The sequence below is a fragment of the Amphiura filiformis genome, chromosome 2, assembly GCF_039555335.1.
Source record: "Amphiura filiformis chromosome 2, Afil_fr2py, whole genome shotgun sequence".
Taxonomy (NCBI): Eukaryota; Metazoa; Echinodermata; class Ophiuroidea; order Amphilepidida; family Amphiuridae; genus Amphiura; species Amphiura filiformis.
Genome location: NC_092629.1, coordinates 74917356 through 74941480, shown reverse-complemented (window position 1 = coordinate 74941480; position 24125 = coordinate 74917356). Strand labels below are relative to the sequence as shown.

The following is a 24125-nucleotide window of genomic DNA, read 5'->3' as shown; positions in this document are numbered from 1 at the left end:
ACATGTCAAATTATTCGTCTAGTCTCACGGATCCTAGAAAGGTAAAGTTTGTGCGCGTACAACATAATAGTTAAGGTCGATTTGCTTGTTATTAATGGTTCAGAAGTCAGAAGTCGAAGTTGTTCCATTTGGCATTTTATTTTATTTATCATTTCTCTTCTGAACTTTACATCTCAGATAGCCTGAACGCGAGGAACAATTGACCTCCAATTTTTACGAAAATCGGATCAACTTTAATTTGTCACCCTTTAGAACATGAAAATTGACCTTGGACGGGTTAAGTGTCATAATGTACAATCTACGCGCACATAATGTATAATCTACGCGCACATAATTATGTTACATTTTTGTGATCCTTAGGCCCAGGCAAATAATTTAGTTTTTTTGGTGAATTTGGAGCATGTTTAATTATTTTTCCCCTGTATGATCGTGTAATTATCAATAATAATTTAATTGTCAGCTTTTATGCGAACTTACCGCTTGATGCTTAAAGGAGTATTTCGTGATCCTAGCATCCTCTATTTATGTCATTTTTCATTAGATATCCACGAAAAAAACCCATTCCCAAAATTTCAGTTGATTCTGATTTTGCGTTCGTGAGTTATGCATGATTATGTGTTTTGCACTGCTCCATAGACAATGCGTTGTAATTTCGTTCTGGTGCACCAGAACGAAATTCAAATTTCACGATATCTTTGCTAAACGAATTAATCTGCAAGAAATATTTTGTACATAAACATTATGTAGCCAGAGGTTTCCAGTGACATAAAAATCTCAACTTTTTTTGAGAAAAGTGGGGGGATGAGGCTGTGGATCACGAAATGCCCCTTTAAATAAGCACATATTTCCAAAATAGAACCAGTCTATTATAGTTCAGTGTATTTATTTGTGCCGTCAAAATCAACATTCAACTAACTTTGCGGCGTTTAGTCGAAAGGTGCATTTGTGTTGCCCTCCCAGCCCACTGAAGGGGAGGCTAGCCTGTAGGGTTTTGTAGGATTCAGAGTGGTTAGGGTTCATTTATTGAACATGCTTAAAAGAATGGTGTTTGACCAATGGCAAACAAAGAGAGGCGTGTTGAGGAGGGGCGGGATGCGCTGCGAACCAGGAATTCTGGCTATTCACTGCGATGTCGGCTTAGAGGGTCCAGCCTTATAATAGTTATATTCTATGATTCTACCGCTATGAATCAGCATCTCAGTTTGCATGATCATGGTGTAATGTATTTAACATTTATTGAATTTGCAAACCTTGACCTTACCATTATATTATGTTATTAGAAGGTGAAAGCGAGACGGACGTTACCTTTCGAGGACTCTTCTCCAAGACCCGAGACTTCAACGGTTTTGCGAACGCAGGTAAGCTAGTAGTAGTATTTGTAGTAGTAGTATTAAAGCACTATGAGTCAGTGTATTAAAGGCCCATTCAGTGATTTGCTCATCCCAATGATCGAAAAATCATCAAAATTCGAGTTTTGGTAGGCCTACTATTGTCATTGTCATAGATGTGCTAACATAGCCTGCTAGTGGTTTAGCCGAAATCCGTGTACTTAAGACAAAATAATACATTTTACATGAAACTGTAATTTATATGCTGAGAATATTGACTGTACCTTCCAAATGTCATGCCCATACGACAGGTTTTAATAATTTGACCTCAGATGGCCCCTGGGTGACCCTGAATGACCCCAAAATTACCTTCAAAAAATTAGGCTCTGAATGTTGACTGTACCCTCCAAGTTTCATGCCCATACGACAGTTTTACTAATTTGACCTCAGATGACCCCTGGCTGACCCAGATGACCCCAAAATGACCTTCCAAAAATTTTGCTCTAAATGTTGACTGTACCTACCAAGTTTCATGGCCATATGACCATATATGGCCATATGACCCCTGCATGACCTCAGGAGACCTTGACCCACTAACCAATATAAACTTGTTCTGTCTGGGGTCAAGATGCACCCACCTACCAAGTTTGAGGAACGTGCGACCCCAGTCTCCGAAAAAAAGGTAAATAAGGAAAATTGACCCTCTGACCTCAAATGACCTTTTACCTCAGTATATGACCTTGAACCTCACCCAAAAAAAAGTAGCCAGAGTTTTTGACCATGACCCACCTATCCTGAAAATCTGTAGTCAATCCGCCCATCCATGCCCGAGATATCGCATCCGGACGGAAGCACGGAAGGACGGAAGCTCGGAAGCACGGACATTGCAAAAATGATTATGCCTCGCGGTGGAGGCATAAAAATCTGACTCTAAATGTTGAGGGTTCATACCACTAAATCCGCCTGTGAAGCGGTTTCCGGTAAAAGTTTATCACGCCTATAGTCCCAACTTTGCATAAAAAATGAAGAAAATCGGTACAATATTAACAATTTTAGTGTTAAAAATCGTGTTTTACTAGATTTTGTGAATGTGATCTCTGCAAATTTGAAAAGAAAATTTGAGTGATGTTTACGATTATGGGCGCATGAACACACGAGGTCAAAACGCGGTTAGCAGTCGGATGTAAACACGGGAAAATCTGGCCTTTTTATTTGACGCTAATTTTCTCAAAAAGTAGACGGAAAATGTTGTGTCATTTTCCGATATGTTATGCAGAATCTTGTTCTGATTAAGATGATATCAAATATATATTTTAAAGTAAGAGGTAACTCGACTTATGGCCTAAAACGCAACCCCTATTTTGCACGTAAAGTCTATGGAAAGCTATTTTGTGTTATGTACCCTTGACTGACCAAGTTTAATGTCCATACGACATATGACCCATGGATAACCCTGGATGACCCAAAGTGACCTTCTAAAAATTTGTCTCTAAATGTTGACTGTACCAAGTTTCATGTCCATACAACAGTTTTTAGTAAGTTGACCTCAGATGACCCCTGGATATTCCCGCATGACCCCGCATAACCTTCAAAAAATTTGGCTTTAAATGTTGACTGTACCAAGTAATCTGGTCTCAGATGACCTCGATTGACCCCGAAATGACCTTCCAAAAATTTGACTTTAAATATTGACTGTACCCACCAAGTTTCATGCCCATACGACAGTTTTTAGTAATTTGACCTCAGATTACCCCTGGGTGACCTCGGATAACCCTGAAAAAGGTGACCGGAAAACGTTTAACTGTCGGGTTATATAAAGGGTATAAAACGTTTATAACATTCAAAAATATTTTTTGATTACTGCAAATATTCTAACATAATTTTATTCTAGTGTTGACAAAATATTTTGCAAAAAATGTTTTTGAAAAAAATATTTTACAATAACATTTAATAATCATTTAAAAATATTGTTGTAGTGTGTTTTCATACAAATATTCAAAAACATTCATGACCTTTGTATAGCCCGACATTTAATGTTATCAAATTGTTTTTACAAAATAAAAAAGCTACCTAATTGAGAATAATAATATTTGTATAATAGTTGAGGTCAAAGAGCATGCAGAGATCATCAAACAGCTCTAGTTGTAATTCTCTGGCTTAGCAGACCCTTTTCTCTTTCATGACAAGCGATAATTTTTTTTAATATGACTAGCGAACCTTCTATTGTATTATGGTTAGCGGTCCTTTTTTTATTATGACTAGCGGTCCTTTTTTTATTATGACTAGCGGTCCTAAATTTATATTATGACTAGCGAACGTGTTTCTCTATTATGACTGGCGGTCCTTTTGTTATATTATGACTAGCGGCCGTGATTTTTTTTCATTATGACTAGCGAACCTCTTTTTGCATTATGACTAGCGGTCCTCTTTTTCTATTATGACTAGCGAGCCTTTTTTTCTATTATGACTAGCGGTCCTTTTCTTCTATTATGACTAGTGAGCCTTTTTTTCTATTATAACTAGCGGTCCTCTTTTTCTATTATGACTAGCGAACCTTTTTTCCTATTATGACTAGCGGACCTTATGACTAATGAACCCTTTTTCTTATGACTAGCGAACCCTTTGTTTTATTTATGACTAGCGAACTCATGGTATAGGAAACTACACGTTATGACTAGCGACCCTTATGACTTATGAACCTTATGACTAGCGACCCTTATGACCAGCGACGTGTAACCAAATTAGCTACACGTGTTTGAATGTGCCTCAGCTTCGTCAATACTGCTGTTTTCCTCATTTTTGCCATTTTTTTATTACATAATGCAGGTATTCTACCCGTTTAGAGTGTAGGGTGCAAATTATATATAAATTGCAAAACGAGTAGCATATAACTAAATCCTAATTGTGCACACACTAATTTGGTTTAATCTGTGGGAAATTCGACCTTGGGATTTTAACAGCAACGTCGTGCGATCTGACAGAGAATCCTCCTTCGAACGCCCACTCCTTCTGCCCTGCGATAGGGCCAAAAAGTTGTTTGCTTGTCCTCGTCCGACCGACCGTCTCGGCAGCCCCGACCGTTTTTTTTTTTGAGAATTGTTTTTTTTTTTTTTACAATTTTCTCGAAAATTTCATGAAGCTTTCGTTTGAAAAACTGAAGATTTAAAAGAAATGTTGTAACAAACCATTTCTCCTGTCCAGTCATACCTGGCTGAGCGTTTCAATATCTCGTATTATCATTCTCAGCGTCTACACAAGTAAAACACTTTTGAAATTAAAAATGCAGTATTTTCAGTCTGCCAGACATGTACATTTCAAATAAAGTAGTGTTTATCTTGAATTTATCTTTGGAATTCTGTGGTCAGTGAGTGTTTTAAATATACAAACAAGTACTTCACATAATACTTTTGGTACATTAAAAAAAAAAAGATATAAGAAAAAAAAAGTTCTCCCGACCGACCGACCCAACATCTGAAAGTGATCTATGGACAAGCAAACATTTTATTTTTTTGGCCTAGTGGTTGAATGTGTTGGAAGTTGAAGTCATCCTCAGGGATGCTAGCGGCCACATTATGCTCTTCTTGTTGGATTGTCTTTTCTTGGCTTGGAACGTTGGTGTAGCCATTGGGTTCTCCCTGTTTGATGGTATACGATTAGAATTGCTACGGTTTTGAGGAAAGTTTTCAGAAGTTTTGAAATAGCGATGTGCTCCCACGTGCCCGTGTTATGTTATGCGGGCGAGCATTGTGCCCACGTTTGTGATGTAAACCAAATTTATTCTTAACATTCAATGAAATAATTTTCAATAAATGTTAAGAATAATTTAGATGGGAAGAAGAACCCTCTCCTATATCAATACCATCAAACATTATGGCTATGTATTGCATCATCCAGATTTGGATTCAGCAGGTCAATATCATATAACAGTAAAATATTTTCTGTATACTATCCAGCAAGGTCATGTTTGCCCTTGCCTGACATTAGATTCTACGTATATCAAATGCGCGACGTAAGACGCTCAGTTTTGCATATCCATTACATCTCCGTGTGTTTTTGACAGGAAAGTAGGGAATTTTCTATAGCCATCATTAAATTAAATTTTTAAACATGCATTTTTCGGTGAATTATGAAACCAAACTGTATTATATAAACATACTCTTTTCTATTTAGGGTGCCTTAAATGGGCAATACATTTGTATGGTGAAAATAGTGACAATCAAGAAAACGTAAATTAATGCTGGAAAAATATGAAAAAAGAAGCAATTCACACATGTTAGAGCTTCTTTTAGTCATATTAAATCTAAAAAATATTACTTAAAATTAGAGCGCCGTGGTCTTCAAAACCGGGTAGTTACATGTACTTTCGGCGATGTTTTTTTTACAAATCATGCTTGTTTTTTTATTCTTACCTATTTAGGAATAATTCTGAATATCTCATCGAAAATGGACTTACTCTTCAAGTTTCTGAAATTTGTTTTAACAGTAAACGATAAAGTACACACGAATTGAACAAATGTTTTATTCCATATTTTGACATTCATCTTAACCAACTTCAAGCGCGCATCTCATTTTGCGCGACCATGTTGTAAAGTATTTTCACATTGTTGAATTTATTAACTCGTGACATACTATTATTTTGTTATGGGTCGGACCAGACCCTAGGTAGGAGTTTTGGCAAGTCTTCTTCAAGACCCAAGTCTTCTCCAAGACCCGAGTCTTTTGTAGGTTTTCCAGGACAGGTAAGCTAGTACACTCTTAGAAAACAGGCAGTGCCGCCGAGAGCCATTACGAGCCAAGGGGCAATGTGAACACACGGAGCCCTTTGATCAGTGATGAGGTTGCAGGATTTCATAAGTGTGTGTGTGTATGGGGGTGGGGGTGGTGGTGGGGGTGGGGCTGTGGGGGGGGGGGCTGGGGGTGGTGTGTGGGGGTGTAAAACAGTAAATTCAAGTGAAATATTTATTGGAGTGTGTGCTTCAAAGGCTATATTGTATTTAACGCCTTTTGCTTTTTTATGGGCCGTAAAAGAGCAAAGAAAACAGTACCTTATAATGGACCCGTAAAGGCAAAGAAAAGACACCGTGGTGGTTGTGGGCCCGTAAAAAGCAGAGAAAAGATAGGCCATAGGCCCGTAAAGGAAAGAAAAGTGACCTTGAGTATGTAAAAAAGCTTACTAAGCAAAGAAATGATACCTTAATGGACCCATAAAAAGAAAAAACAAGATACCTTGGAGGGCCCGTAAAAAGCAAAGAAGAGATACCTTATGCCTAATGGACAAGAAAAGAGATCTTTTCTTTACCTTTTACGGGCCCCTGAGACCCCATTTCTTTGCTGTTACTGTCCCAAAGTAAAGTATGTTCTCTTCACTTTTTACGTACCCCCTAGGACCTCGGGCTGCGGGGTTACGCACCCGGTCCCCCCCCCCCCCCACCCCCCCCCCTTGTTGGCGGCACTGAAAACAGGGGTCTTGACAAGTTAAAGTTATCTGAAAATAGTTCTTTCTGGCTTTTTTTACGAATCATGCTTGTCTATATTAAGTTCAGAATTCTTAAAGCAAATCCAATTTCGATGTTACATACCTCGATCAATGACAGTTTCGTGCTAACACTTTCTCAAATTGAATGACCAATCCCTGAACCTCGACGGCTGACCATGTCTCTGAGGAAAGTCATGTTATTGGATGGGACAAATCAGAAATCAAAGACAGAGAACAGAACAGAAAGAAGCGAAAAATCAAAGAAGCCATTTGGATAAGGAAGAGGGGGCCAAAACACTCAACAGAGACGACGGGAACTACTTTCTTCCGCACATATATGACCAAGTCCTAAAACCAACAGCGCCGCCAACGTCAGCTCCAGCAGGTAGCAGCCGTCGAGGTGCAGGGATTGGTCATTCAATTTGAGAAAATGCTAAGTGTTAGCACGAAACTGTCATTGGGACACACAATGCATACTCTTTTACTGGCTCATCGTCAGGCAAGCTGAGTATATGCCCTACAAATTTAAGTTGCGAGTCATGGCTTTCTGAACAAGTGGCGCTATCTCTGTCAAATTGTATATGGTAGAATTTGGTACCATGTCTACTCTCTTGATGTTCAGCATAATAAGGTAGCAAGACGTACCGAATGAGTTGATTTTAGTTTCTTTTCCTTAGAGATAACCCACGACTCACAGCCGTATAGTAAAACTGTGACGCAGGTTGGGTGAAACCGCTTAACCTTGGTGGAAATTGGGATGGTAGAATTTTTCCACAGCTGCTCTAATTTCCAGAAGGCTGTCCAAGCAAGAGCTTTCCGTCTCTTCAGGTCACTAGCACAGGACCCCATCATGGAGCCTAGGTATCTGAAGTCGGTTACATGTCCCGTCCAGATACACTTCGGAATGTACAAAATTGGGAAATCCCATAGCTTTTTGGTGTAAATGCATGTAAATCCTAATTCCCAAATGTACAACCTAAATTTTTGCGAAACTCGAAGTGAGAGAGTGCTCATCTAGACAAAAAAGTGTCTAAATTTTATGAGCGTAAATTCGTGTGAAGTCGCACGGCTACAATTGAGTTATAATATTAACATTAACGAAATAATACCAACCAGGGTTGCCAAGAAGAAGTGGGCATTTGGTGCGTTAAATTACGAAATCGGTCATATGGTGGTAAGCAGTTACAATCATGCGAAGGTAATTGATTCCATTCATTTGCGTAAACCTTCCTATTGGTAATGTGATAAATGCTTGAGCCTATAATGCTAGACTCGAATTTATTTTAAATGCTTAGTTTTCCAGTAAATTGCGGACCAGAGAAGGGGGGGGGGGGCATAAGATGGGATGAGGGGTGGAGAGCAGAGCAGAGCAGAGCTGAGGCGCGGGAAGGATATGTCATTTCTCAGAGCTTTTTGTCCAGGTTGGACCAAACAATGTCATTTTTACATGGACATTTGTTTGAACAATAATTTATGCATCATGCAAAGTATATGAATTTAATGAGATGGATATTTGAATTAAAAAGTCAATCACATAATTTTTCTGTGACCTTTGGCTTAGAACTATACTGAGCCATATTTTGTAACACGGACTACGAAGGGGAGAGGGGTTGTTGTTGCAACCCCGCCCCATAATTTTCAAATACAAACATTATATACCGTTATATTTGGTACTAATGTATAGCTATGGGTCTCCTCTATCCAATAATACCAAAATAAGTACAAACATTTCCCACACAATGTCGCTATGACGTCATAATGTGAGAGCGCCCATGCAACTTTTGGAAATTCTGGCTATGTACAAAAGTATAGGCGAAATTGGTTTTCGGCTAAATATTCTACAGAATGTTCTCTTAAATATGAAAGAAAATGACTATTTTCACCTAACTAAGAAGCAAAGAGTCAGTAGCTCTAAGAGTGGAATGAAAATCATGGAGGCATCCACCCCTCTTTGTGGTCATCTTTGATGGCCGGTCTTACCCCCGGGTAAGGTGCTGGGGTGAAAATTTTATCACTAAAATGAGCGCAGAGGATGGATCTACGATAAGCTTAGGGCGTTTGGGCGTAAGCGCGTTCGTTTTTTTTATGACGTTTAAAAAATCTTGAGGGTTGGGGTTTGGTACAAACGCCCCCTCCTTCGTAGTCCTAGGGTTTAAAGTTCTTTTTTTTTTCAAAATCTCCTCCCACATTCAGAACTGGTACATAATAAGTGCATGGTCATTTCTGGTCAACCCCTTTTGGTATTTAGGTAAAGTACTTATCACATCAAACTCATTAATATCAGAACAATGTAAGAAATTCAGTAATTTTACACCCATAAACTCACATTCAGTCCCCTTATATCCGCCAGTTTAGGCTAATTCACTACATTATGAACAACATAATGTAAACTCATGGAAAGCACATTATTTATCATTATTTTAAATTAATTAACAAAATTATGTTACACAATCTCCCGACAAACCCCAATAAATATTTAACACGTGCGTTTTATGCAGATCACATTCAGATTTTCTTGGCACTTGGTGGGAAGCACGGTGGCCCAATTGTTAGGGCGCGAGCTTCAAAATCGAAAGGTTGCGGGTTCGAGCCTCACCACGGCCAATGTGTTTAGATCGCTTAATTCCCAATTGCATCACTCCACCCAAGTGTAAAATGGGGACCTGCTGGGGGTAATCATATACACAAAGACCACAGATGGAATTGTCTTGTGCTTTCACCAGCGAGATCATCAGTTGATTGCCACCTGTCTTGGGGAGTTTCGGCCCTCTTATAATCAAGACTCCCTCGAGGTGGGGGCCGGCAGTGAAAACACCTCCTCCCGCTGGTGAGCTACTAATTAAACTAAAACTATGCTTCTAGCATTTGCTGCTAAATAAATAATCTGCTTCTCAGAAAATGTAACAGGCACAGACCAGCTAACCATTGCACCACCCATACTATGTCAGCTTGACAAAGCAAGACGCTTTGCCCATATGGGGATACGCCATCACCGCCATCAAAATTGATCTGTGTATATGTACCCCCAGATGACCAAACTAGTAAGCGGACGGGATCCGGAGCCTCTAACCCTACCATGCAGCTGGAATCACTTAACCCTAGCTAACTGGAGTTGATATGAAGGAATGAGAACAAGTAAAAGATATGGCTAACTGGCTGAGGATACTGATGGTGTACTTCACTTTCAGATTATCTACTCCTCTGGCTGTACTTGGACCACATCCAAGACAATCCTGATTCTGCAGCCTACACCTTGGTCTGGGGCGGACATTTTAAAAATGAATTTAGAAGAGCAGCAACAACATCACTTGCATTACATTCCAGATGTTAGATCTACATGATATGCAAAATTTTATTTTAGGGCCATTGTCTATAACTGGTCTTTACATGTAGCCCTATGGAGAGAGTGCCCGTTGAGGGCGCTATAACCCCCACTTTAGGAACAAAAATGTGATTAAAAAAAACGGACTCGAGCTAATTTTCTAATATTTTCAGAGTATGTAGTATGGACATGTAGAAATATAATCAAGTAGTTGCCCTACCTGCTCTTCTCCGAAAAAATAAAAAGTCCTATACCTCAATGATAATGAAACCTGACGCTGCCCTGCTAACTGACTTTAGACTGTTGAGGCCTAGATCTGGCAGCCACTTCTGCAAAGAGTGTGCAACAAAACCACGGCAGCCGACTTCGAAGGGGTAGCAAGAAGCCTTCCAACCTCTATCCTTGCATTCTGCTCTCAATTGATCTCCAATGATCACTTCTTTTCCAGCCTCTAACCATATGACAATATCTGAACGCAGTGTGGTGATCAATATATCTCTTTGAAATCCCCCTTTGCCATCCGGATCAGTCCTAATGCACCAGTCGTTTGCTGAAGAAAGGATGCTCGATCTTGAACTGGAACTATATGGCCTGGACTGAGAGCTCTCCTTCACAAATGATATGTATCGCTTTGTGTTGGTTGGAGGTTGTGAAGCATTACTTCGATCAACTCGCAGCTTGGCTGCCTCCACTATCACCCCGAGGACGTTATTATGCCTCAAATCAGACAACATTTATGTATTTGTTTATTTATTCGTGAAGAAATATTCAGTACATAGTGTCAAGTCTGTTTAATATTCGTTTATTAGTTATTTAATAATCTATTATTAATTCATCATGCTTTTATGCTTTTGTATGCCAGAATATTATTCCAGATGACCTCGTGTCTCGAAAGATTAGAATCGGAGAGAGTGGCAAAGTGATCAAGGTACTGGAAACGATGCTTTTGAATTATTAGGTCTGAATTTTAAACAAGACTTAAATGCATTCTTGTTGTTTGATATCAGTATTTTATATGTATAATAGCGAATTTACAAACTTAATTAAATTAAAAATGCATGTAATTGAACAGTTATGTAACAGTATTGGTGTTTGTGGTTATGTCTTAGAATAAAATAGACTTTTTGGCGACATTTTGATTTTTGGTATTTTTACGTAGTTTTATAACAAGGAACTGACTCAAGTTGTTCCATTTTTCCGATTAGCTGTTTGGCCGTCATATTTTATTTCAAAATGGCCGCCATTTCATTATAATTGCCCTATAATTCGGCTTGTGAGATAAAACTTTGTGGCAAAGTATAATGTGTATAATATTCGTGTATTAGTTATTAACTACTCTATTATTAATTCATCCTGCTTTTATTTTCCAGAATATTAATCCAGATGACCTCATGTTTCGAAAGATTAGATTCGGAGATAGTGGCAAAGTGATCAAGGTACTGGAAACGATGTTTTTGAATTATTAGGTCTGAATTTTTGCTACATTCTGATTTTTGGTATTTTTTACGTAGTTCTTTATAACAAGGAACTGACTCAAGTTGTTCCAATTTTCCGATTAGCTGTTTGGCCGCAATATTTGATTTCAAAATGGCCGTCATTTCATTATAATTGCCCTATAACTCATACTCAATACCCAAAACAGCATTACCTAAGTGCAGCTAATTGGGTTTAACCGTCATCTTGAATTTCACAATGGCCGAAATGTTAAATATACGTTCTCCAATATCTGGGCTAAAACTGGTGGCAATACCCGCGTTTGCTTGCTCCACAAGTCGCCACATCTGAATACCATGCTGTCAAATCAAAATCCCTAGCCGAGGAAATGACAGACATCTACATTGATGACGGTGATATTTTTAATTCGCACGCACGACGTAGTGTCACTATACTGCGCCAGAAAAGTATCCTTACACTTGGAAAAATAATCACAATTTCAAAACTGAACCATATTGGGGTAAATTTGTTTATAGGTTAATGAACGCGTATTACTTATTGGGAGAGAAATTAGACAAAATAATGCACGCGCGCTGATGTTGATGCGTCTAATGCACGAGCCCCGAATTTCTCGAGCAATAAGTAATACAAGTTCATTAATCTATTTCATACACGAGAAGAAAAAAACATGTGATTTTTACTTTTTTTATATAACAAATTATCACTAAAAATTTTGGAAAACAGAACCAAATATTTGGCGCAGTATAGGTGCTGCTATGGGTAGCCCTGTCAGCGCAATCGATCCAACCGGTAGCACCAACTTTACGCATGAAGAAGAAGACCAAGGGAAGATACCATTCTTAGACACTCTAATTGTGCGCAAGGAAGGTGGATCTGTAAGGTTGCTTGTATACATCCAATCCCAACACCATCTCCATCAAAACCTTGGTGTCATCTGAACACTTATGGACAGAAAGGACAATATAGTAACTGAAGAAACTGACAAAAAGGATGAGGAAAACAAAATCAGAAATGCTCTTTCAGATTGTGGCTACCCCAATTGGGCACTAGACAGAGTGAGCAGATGAATGATAAACCGCAAAAGAAATCACAGAAATTGGAAGAAACCCTATAAAGAGCCATGGTAGTGATACCGTATGTGGAAGGATTACAGAGGATCTTTCAAAAACACAAGATCTCCACAGCGATGGGTCCAAACAACACCTTGAAAACCATCTTAGTTCACCCAAAGGACAAGAAAGACATTATGGAAACCAGTGATGCAGTATATGACATCCCCTGCAAAGGCTGCGATAAACTCTCAAAGACACTAAATTCACCAGGTCCAACAGAAACGCTTCCACTACAGAAAAACATAAATCCGCAATTACAGATCATATCGCCCAGGAATCAACTGGAAAGAGGCAAGCATTCTAGACAAAGCCGCATCACGTAGAATTAGAGAAGCAATACAAAATACGCAGAAAGGGGGCCAAAACGATCAACCGCGATGACGGGGCTTATTTTCTCAGTCACGTATATGATCCACTGCTAAAACCAACCCTCAACTCTGGGAGTGAGAGTGCATCCAACCTCCGCGGGAAACGCAATGGACCAGATCACAACAGACACTTGTGATCAAGCCATCAGCCAAGATGGCGAAAGCTCAAGCCGTGAGTAATATTTCTCACAAGCGGTTAGAACTTGTTCAGCTGATGGTTCATCCTCTCCGAGGAAGATGAGTGATTCTATTACATTCCCTGGTGATGTCATTAGTTTCATTGGTATGGTTTCTTGCTTATTACACTTCGTCGACAGAGTGCTACACTATCGTAAGTGTATTTTACAGGAATAAAATTAAATTATGTGTGTTTTGCGTAGCCGTTTGTTTGTTTTCAAGTAGCCATAAAATGACCACTCGCTATATAAATTTAGAAGGTCACTTCGAGACTTACTGTCTACAAGCTGTTATGGCAACGCGGAGAAGGTCACGTACGTATTTATAAATATATAGTCGATGAGCAGTTTGTTTTCCATTATTGTCTCGAATTTCAATGCCGAGTCTCTATGTCATCGAAAGTACATGACAGTATACAAATATTAACTGTCTATGAGGGTGATGGTCGAAATATAATCACGAGGTGAAAGATGGATTGTTCCAAGGAACAATTCATCTTTCACCGAGTGATTATATTTCGACCATACTCGAATTTAAGACAGTTAATTTTTGTTTTATATCACTCATACATACATTCTATTACTCAAAAATACTATTTGAGATAGGGAATACATTTTTTCATCAACATAACACTATGTTTTACCGCGCCATAATTCACAATTTACTGTCCACCCCATAACTAAATTGGCGAGTCTGAGAGTCAGCGCACGGCCTGGCGCAGGCGCACGACGGCGCAGCACGATGATGGTAAAAACTATCACACGGATCGGGTGATGGTAAAAATGATAAATGGTAATCAACCAATGAACTGTCTAAAATTTATGTATGAGTGATACAATACATAATAAGTACATTTATTTATACATCATTTGTATGATGCTGCCTTCTAGTAAATTAATACTCATCAATATACTGAAATTACTACAGTATTTAATCCAGAATGCCATTTAACATGTGTCAACTGGGCGTGCGAGTCATTTTTGACGAATAAAATAGTACTTAATGGCAAATATTTATTGAATATAATTATGTGTTTGAATCAGGCGTGTACATGTACACACTTGAGGGTATTATATGCTAATGAGTATTGTCAATAATTCTATTTTTCTTTCATTGTCTTGCTATCATGACAAAGGTCGTAAGGATATCAATAGATACAACACAATTTAAACAGTGTATAAGTGACACTAAAGAAGACAAGAAAGCAAAGGATGAAAGAAAGAACAAGTTGTTAAAGGAGAAAGGAGAGCAACTATTGGAAAAACTTGAAGCCAAATGGAACTGGGTAGAAGGCAATCGCCCTAACCTGATAATATCCGTGACAGGTGGAGCATGGGACTTTCCTTTGAACAACAACACAAAGGAAGTGTTCCGAAAAGGAATCATCGAGGCAGCTGAAAGCGCAAGTAGGTTTTCCTAGGGCGCATCTTATAATTCTTTATGTATTTTGAATGTCATTTAAAAAAATTGGTTTTCAACGTCGTATTTTTAACATGAATAGAAATGAACGGAAATGGTATAGCGCGCTCAATCCACCACGCACACAATTTGATCTCAAATTGCTTAAAGCCTTAATGTACGATCTTTTTAAATTTTTAGATTTTTCTTTTTTTCTTCCAAAATGATAATATGCAATCATTATGAAAGTTTTCAATCCATTTGGACGCGAAAAACATTGCGAATTCATGCGAGTATTTTTTTGGGGGGGCTTTGGGGGCACCAGCCCCCGGGGTAAAAGCGGGGGGCGGCGAAAATGAAAGGGCGGCGGAAGAAGAAGGGGCGGCAAAAACAGGGGCAACAAAAACGAAGGGGCGGCAAAACGAATTAACAAAGAAAAAAGGGCGCAAAAAATTGAAAAAGCATAAAAAATTTTTGAAAAAAGGTTGCTTTTAGGGCGCTAGCGCCTAAAATTCCTTTTTTTTTTTTTGCTCTTCACTTTTTCAAACGACCGTGAAAAAAATGGGGTCAACCTTTTCGGGCTGTTAAGGAAGGGGCGGCAAAATTGTTTCTTCTTCAGCCCCCCGGGGTTGGGGCGGCCACGGTACGCCACTGGAATTTGCAAAGAAACAACATCATAAACTTCACCTCTATCACTCGAAACATCTCGCACTATTTGGATTAGGACAACGAGTGCGGCCTCAGAGTTAGTCTCCTACGCGGCCAGTTTGGTTACGCTCCCTCCACATGGAGGGAGCGTAACCAAACTAGTTTTGTAGGAGACTACGGTTTGCTATCGTGGCCGACATAAAATCATAATCTAAAAAATTATGATTTTATGTCGGACCAACAGAAAATCATCCCGCTTTACTACAAATAGGGCGAATTTGACAGTTTGCTCATAGATTTAAGTTAGAACATGTGTAAGTATTACAAATATGCCAAAAAATCGGGTTTGAAAAAATAAAGGTAAATTCTGAAAAAAGATCGTACATTAAGGCTTTAATGTAATGTCAGTGGCGGCGCCAAAGTCCCCACCCCGCCACTTTCCTAAATAATTTATCCAATGCAAAACATATGCATATTGGAGAAAATATTTGAATTGTCATAGCACACCGTACCTTAATGCTATTACCAATTGATTTTAAATGTTACACACCACCCTTCAATCATATTTGTCATAATTACATTAGATGCTTGGGTGATAACTGGAGGTACCAACGTAGGAGTGATGAAATATGTCGGAACAGCCGTAGGTGACTATGAGATGGCAAAGAGAAATGGAGCAAAAAAGATCAAGACCATCGGGATAGCAGTTTGGGGAAAGCTGCGCTCAGATTATCGAACGGCGATAACAGATGTTTTGAGGGAGGTAACAATGAAATGTCCCCAAATATATTTGAAGTCATTGACATAGAAAGGTGGGGTGGGTAATGTATTTTTAATAGCATAAAGTAACATGCTACAAAACAAGAAACTACAATGGAAACCACAATTAACAGTCGATTGTATTGTTTGTCAAATTAACATTAAATCTCCAATTCAAAATAGTACTCCTTTTGGTACTCTTCACTGTAATTTCAAATTTTCTTGAGATCAAGATAAATGCTTTGCGTTTATACATTTTTAAAGAGGAAAGCAAAAAAGCAAAATTGCAACACTGAATCCAACTCCATTAACAGAGAAGAAGGACTCGCGTACGGGGAGATCCTGCAATCTGTATTTAATGAGAGTTGACCTTTGACGCCACATATTGAATATTTGGGACACTGCCAAATCACGCAAAAAGGCGGGTCGTTTAAATTACAGCAAAGGCATGTGTTTCCACGTCCGAGAACAGCAAAAGTACATGGTTCATATAACTAGTTTTATGAAGGAATAAACACTAGGTCCTAGGTCTGCCATTGGTAAAATCTGAGACTTGGGTGGAAATGGGACGTCTATGTTGCCCAAAGAATACAGTTCAAGAGTCTTCTCCAGACATTCAAAGCATTTCACACTCAATCACCTGATTACATCTCTTCTTATTTTCAACCTCGGACCCACAAAACATCTTATGCGCTTCGATCTGACGCTGCTGTCACATTTGAAGTGCCTCGTTCCAAGAAACAAGCTGGCGATCGCGCCTTTTCAACAGTGGGGCCGCGCCTTTGGAACGAGTTGCCCATCATTGTCCGAGGTCAAGAAAATATTACCATGTTCAAGAATCTCCTTAAAACCCACCTCTTTCCCACTCATTAGCTCTTTTTCCTTTCTTGTCTTTCTCTCTTTTAGCGCTTTGCCTACTTTTGTAAAAGGCGCTTTATAAATCGCATTGTTTATGTTTATGTTTATGAACTTCAACATTTTTTTAGGACTAGAAGCAACATTATTGTGCCAAAATGGCGAAAATGAAAAACCAGTTATTCATTATCTCCAAAATGAAACATATTAAAATATAATGAATAGTTGCATGTGAGAGCTAGTATTCAATACAATGATCACTGATGCAAAACAACCTGCGCATGCGTAGGTGGGATGATCGATACAACATGCTGGAAATTTATGAAAATTTCAAGTAAATAGAGCTTAAATTTCATGTAATTAGAGCTTAAAATGTTACAAAATGCTATGTGAATAGAAAAGTAATAATGCATGTGAGTTTGTATGGATGATCTCAACCTCAAATGCACAGAAATTAAAAAAAAAAAAATTATCATTCAAACGATGACCTCTCTCCCTGTGCCACTACTTTTTGTATAATGTAACAATAGTATAATAACAGTTATATTTTAATCACGGTTTCAAATATTTGCTAGTGAGACTCCCGTTTTAATGTTTGGGATTAGTCAACAGAACTGACAGATAAATATAAATTTCCACTTTTGCTAGTTTTGGCAATATCAAAATGTTAATAGAAAGAAAAACATGTTTTTGTCAAAAATTTGACCAAACATTATTAATAAATTAAAACCATTCCAGCACTATTCTGAAAGGCAGCACTCTCCATACTTTAATTCACGAAAAATGTAGAATATACAACCGTACCTAATTTCAGCCTCGTATTTCTTTTAACGAAAAACGACTCTCATTTTCAGCCAGTGACTGTACACCATTGATTTTATGCTAATGCGGTTATGTAATCAAGTGTGTGATAAATTTTTACATGTATTTTTTGAAAGACAATTGTACAGTGTTTATGTGATCAATAGTTACGAGTCAACTCTCATTACATACTGACCGCCCCTTGTAGTTTAATACCTAAAAATCGAAAACGCAACGTTTTCTTTGTCAATGCTTGAAATGCACGGGTAAAGCCCTTTACGTACGATCAGCCTGAATGAAACGATTAGTTATGTTGTGCAAGGTGTCTGTGATGAATGGTCCATTGCCTCTATGGACAGGTTCGTGTCGTGTTGTAAAGGGTGCATGATTGAATGAGCTTAACACGCCAAATATTTATTTTTGTTTGAGGATGATGTGGTAACACTGGATCCAGGACCAACGGACGAAAATGATGTTTCTTCATTAGAACCAAACCATTCCTACTTTATTTTGGTAGATGATGGAACAAACAACTATGGGAGCGACGTACCTGTCAGGGGAGGTCTTGAAAAGGCAATGTCAGATAACTGGACATTATCTGGTCTAAAGGGTAATTATAATCAATTTCTAATAAAAGATATGAACTTTTACATGTCAACTCTGCCTTTTCAATTCCTACGAACTATTGATTCCATATAGAGACTATACCTGTTGTCTGCATAGTGGTTGAAGGTGGCCCAAACACAATCAAGCAAGCAAAAGAAGCAGTTTCAAATGAGATACCGATTGTGATAGTTGCCAACTCCGGACGAGCTTCAAATGTCATGGCTGCCGCCTTTGATAGGTAGGTATATACATTTCCCCTAATAAATTGAAACTATTTCTGCTTGACAAAGGTCTAGAAATAGATCCTATCTGGGATAACTTGCTGATGCCGGGGGGGCGCTACATCGTAACATCTTATGACGTCATCCTGTCAATCATATGACGTCATCAGTGAGAGATATCCCGAGTATAGACACGATATCATCACAGCATCATCATCTACTGAAGACGCTAGTCGAACTAGTGAAAACGTTACAGGTGAGCGAATAGTGTAGTGTTGAAGTTAAACTCTTTAATAATTAATTATTTCTGCTTGAATTGGGGAAATTGTGAGATTTGACCCGCATGCTAAATGTCATCAACCTATTGCCTATTTTACCATCTTACTCATGAACTGATCATCCCTGCGGTATGCGACAATTGACGTGTGTTATTCCATATGATAGAAGTTTGAGGTATTTTGAGGACTTTTTAGTTGAAGCATGATCATTTTCAAACATGAAGTAAAAAGGCCAATGTTGGTTTAAGAAATGTTGAGCCATTTAGAATTTGACCCCTGGCGACCGCTAGAGGTCACAAAGGTCATACAGGAGTGAAAGATTAAAAGTGATCCGATCTTGTAAAAAGATATATCAAATTACTCGTCGGATCACGAGGATTAATAAAATGTAGGGGAGGCCGGGGAGTGTTCGTCCTTAAGGCAAGTCCGCCCACACCGTGTTTCTGTTCTCGTGACTGCTGGAAAAGTACAATGATGATGTTATTAACTGGTACACGTCATAGCTAAGTACCAAAGAAAACAAGACAGTCCGACACATCTCACCACAGAAATTATACTCAAAAAACGTTTCCGAGTCAAAGAAGTTGTAGTACTTTTTTTGAATTCGTAATATTGTAATAATCTCAAGACATTGCAGAGACTGTTTTCGTTCGTATACCAATTCGGAAGGTGAACAATTTGCCCAACACATTATGCAATTATAAGATCCAAAATTTGTGTTTAGTAGGCATATGCATAACACGAGGTAAAGAAAAACGTACCGTAGGGGTACGTCAGCCCTATGTTTTCCCAAGGCTGACTCCCGGCCGGACTCGCCTGATCGGCGTATTTGGCAAAATATCGATAATAATACCTTCAAACAAGGTAAAACTACTGGCAAGAATGTGTTTTAAAGGTTAAGTGGGGTCAGTAACACTCATACCATCATTAATGTCTTAAAAGAATAACCTCCGAAGTTGTAAATAAAGGTTTTGCTCACTTTGGACACCTACATTTATTAGCTTACATTACCCCCCCCCAATAAATATGGTATACTATTTGGAAGAGAATGAGTGCCCAATATACCCTTTTATCAGGGCGAACTTGCCCCACCACATGGGCGGACTTGCCCCAGTACGGGGTAAGTCCGCCCTTGCATCGTGACTTTTATTGTCCCTTCTCCTGTCGTTACTGTAAGCTCAATGTTCTTATAATTCTTAATTTAGCTCAAACATGCGGCTTTAAAGTGTAAAAACTATAGCCTTCTAACATAAGAATTGCCCCCCTCTAGGCGAGATTGAAAAAATAGGGCGAACACTCCCAGGTCTCCCCTATAGTTTGTGCTGTCTACGACTTATTGTTATGGAGTTATCGCACAAAATACCAATTTTTGGGTTTTTGGTTGTACAGGGGTAAAATGTCAACTTATTCCGAGTTTAATTTGGTGGCAAATTGCTCGTCCTGACATAAGAATCAAGACATGCTATAGAACTTGCCTTCTAAATTGTTTTAGAACTAGTTCTAGTTCCTCGAGGGGGGGGGGGTGCGCGCGAAGCGCGCATGGCCGCGAACGAGGCGCTTGGTGGATTTTGTAATGTCAGAGAGGGGTTGCCATGGTCCCATACAGGCACTGAACAAGTGCTAAATTGTTTACTCTACTTGCTATGTGCAATGGGGGTCGAAGATAGATGGTGCCCTATGGCCACCCAGTGGCTTTTGCCCTTGTTTGCCATCTATCTCAGTAGGTGAACAAAGTACATAGGCAAAACTATTCGATTTCTGATTCGTGTCATCTTTACGAATAATTTGCCAGCACTTTTGCCACCACTCAAAGCGAGTTGAAATGTTTACCCCTGTACAACCAAGAAAGTTACATTTTACCTAATAATGGGGTTTTTGTACGATACCTCCATTACGATAGGTCGTAGATTGCACAAATATATTATTTTAATCCTTATAATCAGACGAGTAATTTGGTATGTCTTTCAAAAAGATCGGATCATTTTCACTTTTTACCCCTGTATGACCTTCGGAACCTCATGTGTGTAAACTCTCATGATTCTAGTAGAAAGTGCACAATGGCTCCCAGTTTTGGAGCTTAACAGCTAGTAGTAACAGCTTTCTTATTTTTTTTCTTCGTTTAAAAAAAATCATTAAAATATCCAAAAGAGAAAAAAAAAGGGAATTTTGATCCTTTTTGACCCATTATTTTTAAAACGAAGAAAAGATTCAAAGATGTCAGAAAACTGTTACTAGTTATGTGTCCGCTTTATTACACAAATAATCAATGTTCGTCAATTTGGATACTTTGGGTAAGTTGTTATGTTTGACCGAAAAGAAATTGGCATGGGAAATTAAATTTGGCGCTGTGCTAGTTGGATTTTTTTGCATCATTTCCTTTCTGAAAATGTATACTTTTATACATTCATCATTATTACTTTTCAGAATACAATACAAAACAATGTCTAAAACTTACCTTATCTAAGTGATGAGCTGCAGCGAGTAACATCCCATTCACGTTTCGTATAGAGAGTTCCCGTGTTTTGGGTTACCCGCCATCTTGGAGGGAAACCTAAACTTCGTTTACAATTTTCAGAATACCAACACTCGCGCAATAATTAGCAAATATTATTTTGTAGAATGTAGCACCAATAGGGTCATTGACCAAATCAAAGGAATGAGGAATACGGCGGTGCGAATCACGTTATAAACACTATTGTAGTCCGTTCCGCTTGAAAACACGGGAACTCTCTATTGAGAGTGTTGACTTTTTTGGTTCAGAAAAAAATTCACACTATTCAGTATCGAAGTTACGTAATGTTACTATGTCAACCGGATCACGCGCTAGAGTAATGAACCACGATCGAAATGATCACCACATAAAGTATATGGCACTGGAAGGCATACCAAAGTAGCGTGATCCGGTAACCAAGAGAATTACGTAACCACTTCGATGCTGAATTACGAGTAGCTCAATATGTGCTAGATTCATCCATTGAATTACATTCCCTTGACTTAACCATGTTATAAAGAATAAAGAAATGGAGCTCAGACAAAATGATACTATAATAAAGGAGATAAAAAAACCAGAACCGTTCGGATTCGAACCAGCGAGCACTCACGATTACATGTTATTGAGTTCACCAACACACGCACAATGATATTATATTTTTCATTTGAATTTGGGGTTGGAAGATACCTTCCCCTAAATAACAGCTAATAACAGTATTGCGAACCATCAGCATCCATGGTTCGATGTAGAGAGTCTTTCCTATTCAGAGGAGATATTGCAATTACACACCTTATTGCCTTAACCAATGACACTAGCACGTAATTCCAGTCAAGCACCAATCTTTAATCCTATTATTGAAGAGGATAATAAGCTTATACTTATGTATACGCTGGCGAAGTTACGTAATTAATCGGATTAATTACCATAGCAATAGGTGAAAACAATTTTGAACATATCGCGCTGCACTACAAGCAGGTTACACTCATCACCTGTGTATTTCTGTAATCATAGATTGAATACAATACTGTCCTTTTCAAAGATACTTATCTTACAGGTGCAAGTCATCAACATGACATGGTTCAATGCAGAGGTACCGCCTGAACGTATCAGTGAGGCGCGGTATATTTAAATATTGTTTTCACCTATTGCTATGGTGGTTAATCAGTTATTACGTAACTTCGACAGCGTATAGCATTAGTAAAAACCTGAAAAGTCTTTATTTGCTTTGGCTAAGTCCTGTTCAAGAGAGGACATTCCTGAACCTCGTTCAGTTGGGGATGATTTGAAGTGACCGCCAATTATGACCATTTGATATTTTAATACCAGCAATGTGGAAAAAAAAAAGAAATAATGTAGTGCCAAAATAATGTACCCTTTTACGGAAGGAGCAAAGTTTAACATGTTTAACAAGTTATAACTCCGCTTCTGCAGTACGAATGTCAGCGGCGAATGTCAAGTTATTATTTCCCAGTCTTTAAAAAAATTGCAGGCAGCGGTGGGAATCGATTTCGGTACCTCGCGGTTAAAAAGCACTGTGCAAGACTACTAAGCCAACTAAATATCTGTTGTGCGATGCTTGACATTAATCTTTGATATTGCTTAATGGAACAAATCGCGGAATTAAATTAGTAATAAAAGAAGTATATAGTTTCTTATTTAGCGGTCAAATTGGATAAAAGGGGAAATATTTGTCCCAGCCCGAAAGAAAGTATAGGTTAGAAAATTATCAAATAAATTTAAATTAAAAATTGAGATTTTATATTTATTTCTTTCACGAGGCGGCATTATCACACACAAACACTGTATACGCTAAAAACTCGACCCTCATCACTAGATGCTGTCATAGCTCAATGGTAGAGCATCAGACTGCTAATGTCAATATCGTTGGTTCGAGTCCTCCTGCCAGCAATGGTGATATTTATGATTTTAATGCTACGCTACAATTTGTTCTATATTTATTTATTTATTTATTTATTTATTTATTTATTTATTTATTTATTATTTTTTAATTTTTTTATTTATGTAAATAATTTGATATATTTGAAAGAGGTATTTGAGCAATTGAAATTTTGATTTTATAATCCTTTGGGGTCATTTTGAACCCCCACCCCTCCCAACTTGCCAAACGCACAACACCTATGAGTTTGCATCATACATGTCATCATCATAAAAAAAAATTACCTGACGCCGGCAACTAGACTACTATACAAAAAATAGTATTACATCTTTCCTACTCAATCAATATAATACTTGCAAATAGATCATAGTTTACTAATCTAATCCTGTAATATAGACCTGTTATATCACCTGTATTTGCATGTAGAGTCTATACATGGTTTGTTATGGTAGGGATTAGTGTTCCATCTCTGTAATGTAATGTAAATGAAGCATATTGATATGCAGGAAGAATCGATCAGGGCGCTATCTATTAGGGAAAGATAAACACTATTCAAAATATCAATAGACAAGAAGAAAGGGATGTAGAGATTTGTAATTGAGTCATGCATGATTTAACAGAAGGTTCTTTCCAAAACCCAAACGTAATGTGGAGGCGCGATAGATTACATAACGCATTGTAACTTTGTACCGATTTGATTATCCGCCAAGCTATTCATCGAGAGGTACCTTTTGTTCAAGACAAAAGAGTTCCGCCATTAAATCGGTAACTAACCTGACAGCGTATTAACGCTTTACCAGGCAGGCTACTGTCAATAAAGCTGTGTTCACACATGCACTTTTTACCGGTATAATTTTATCTAGGCTTATGTCCGATCGAATTAAATATTTCAGCTAATCCCTTAGCGCGTCCACATTTGTCGGCAATAGCGCT

General features: G+C 38.3%; 2 protein-coding genes across 2 annotated transcripts in view; both read left to right on the top strand.

Moving 5' to 3' along the window:
• The first annotated feature begins 2 nt into the window (after positions 1-2).
• LOC140143094 (uncharacterized) lies at positions 3-11592 on the top strand. Its single transcript, XM_072165147.1, has 5 exons — positions 3-41; positions 1281-1358; positions 5984-6067; positions 10989-11054; positions 11497-11592. The coding sequence occupies exons 1-5, from the start codon at positions 3-5 to the stop codon at positions 11590-11592; spliced, it is 363 nt and encodes a 120-aa protein (XP_072021248.1).
• A 2772-nt stretch (positions 11593-14364) lies between these two features.
• LOC140143082 (transient receptor potential cation channel subfamily M member-like 2) overlaps positions 14365-24125 on the top strand; it is a 55565-nt gene continuing 45804 nt past the window's right edge. Inside the window, exons 1-4 of the mRNA XM_072165136.1 lie at positions 14365-14644; positions 15869-16047; positions 18129-18309; positions 18399-18543. Coding sequence (XP_072021237.1) covers positions 14365-14644; positions 15869-16047; positions 18129-18309; positions 18399-18543 — 785 coding nt within the window. The remainder of the gene's footprint in view (positions 14645-15868; positions 16048-18128; positions 18310-18398; positions 18544-24125) is intronic.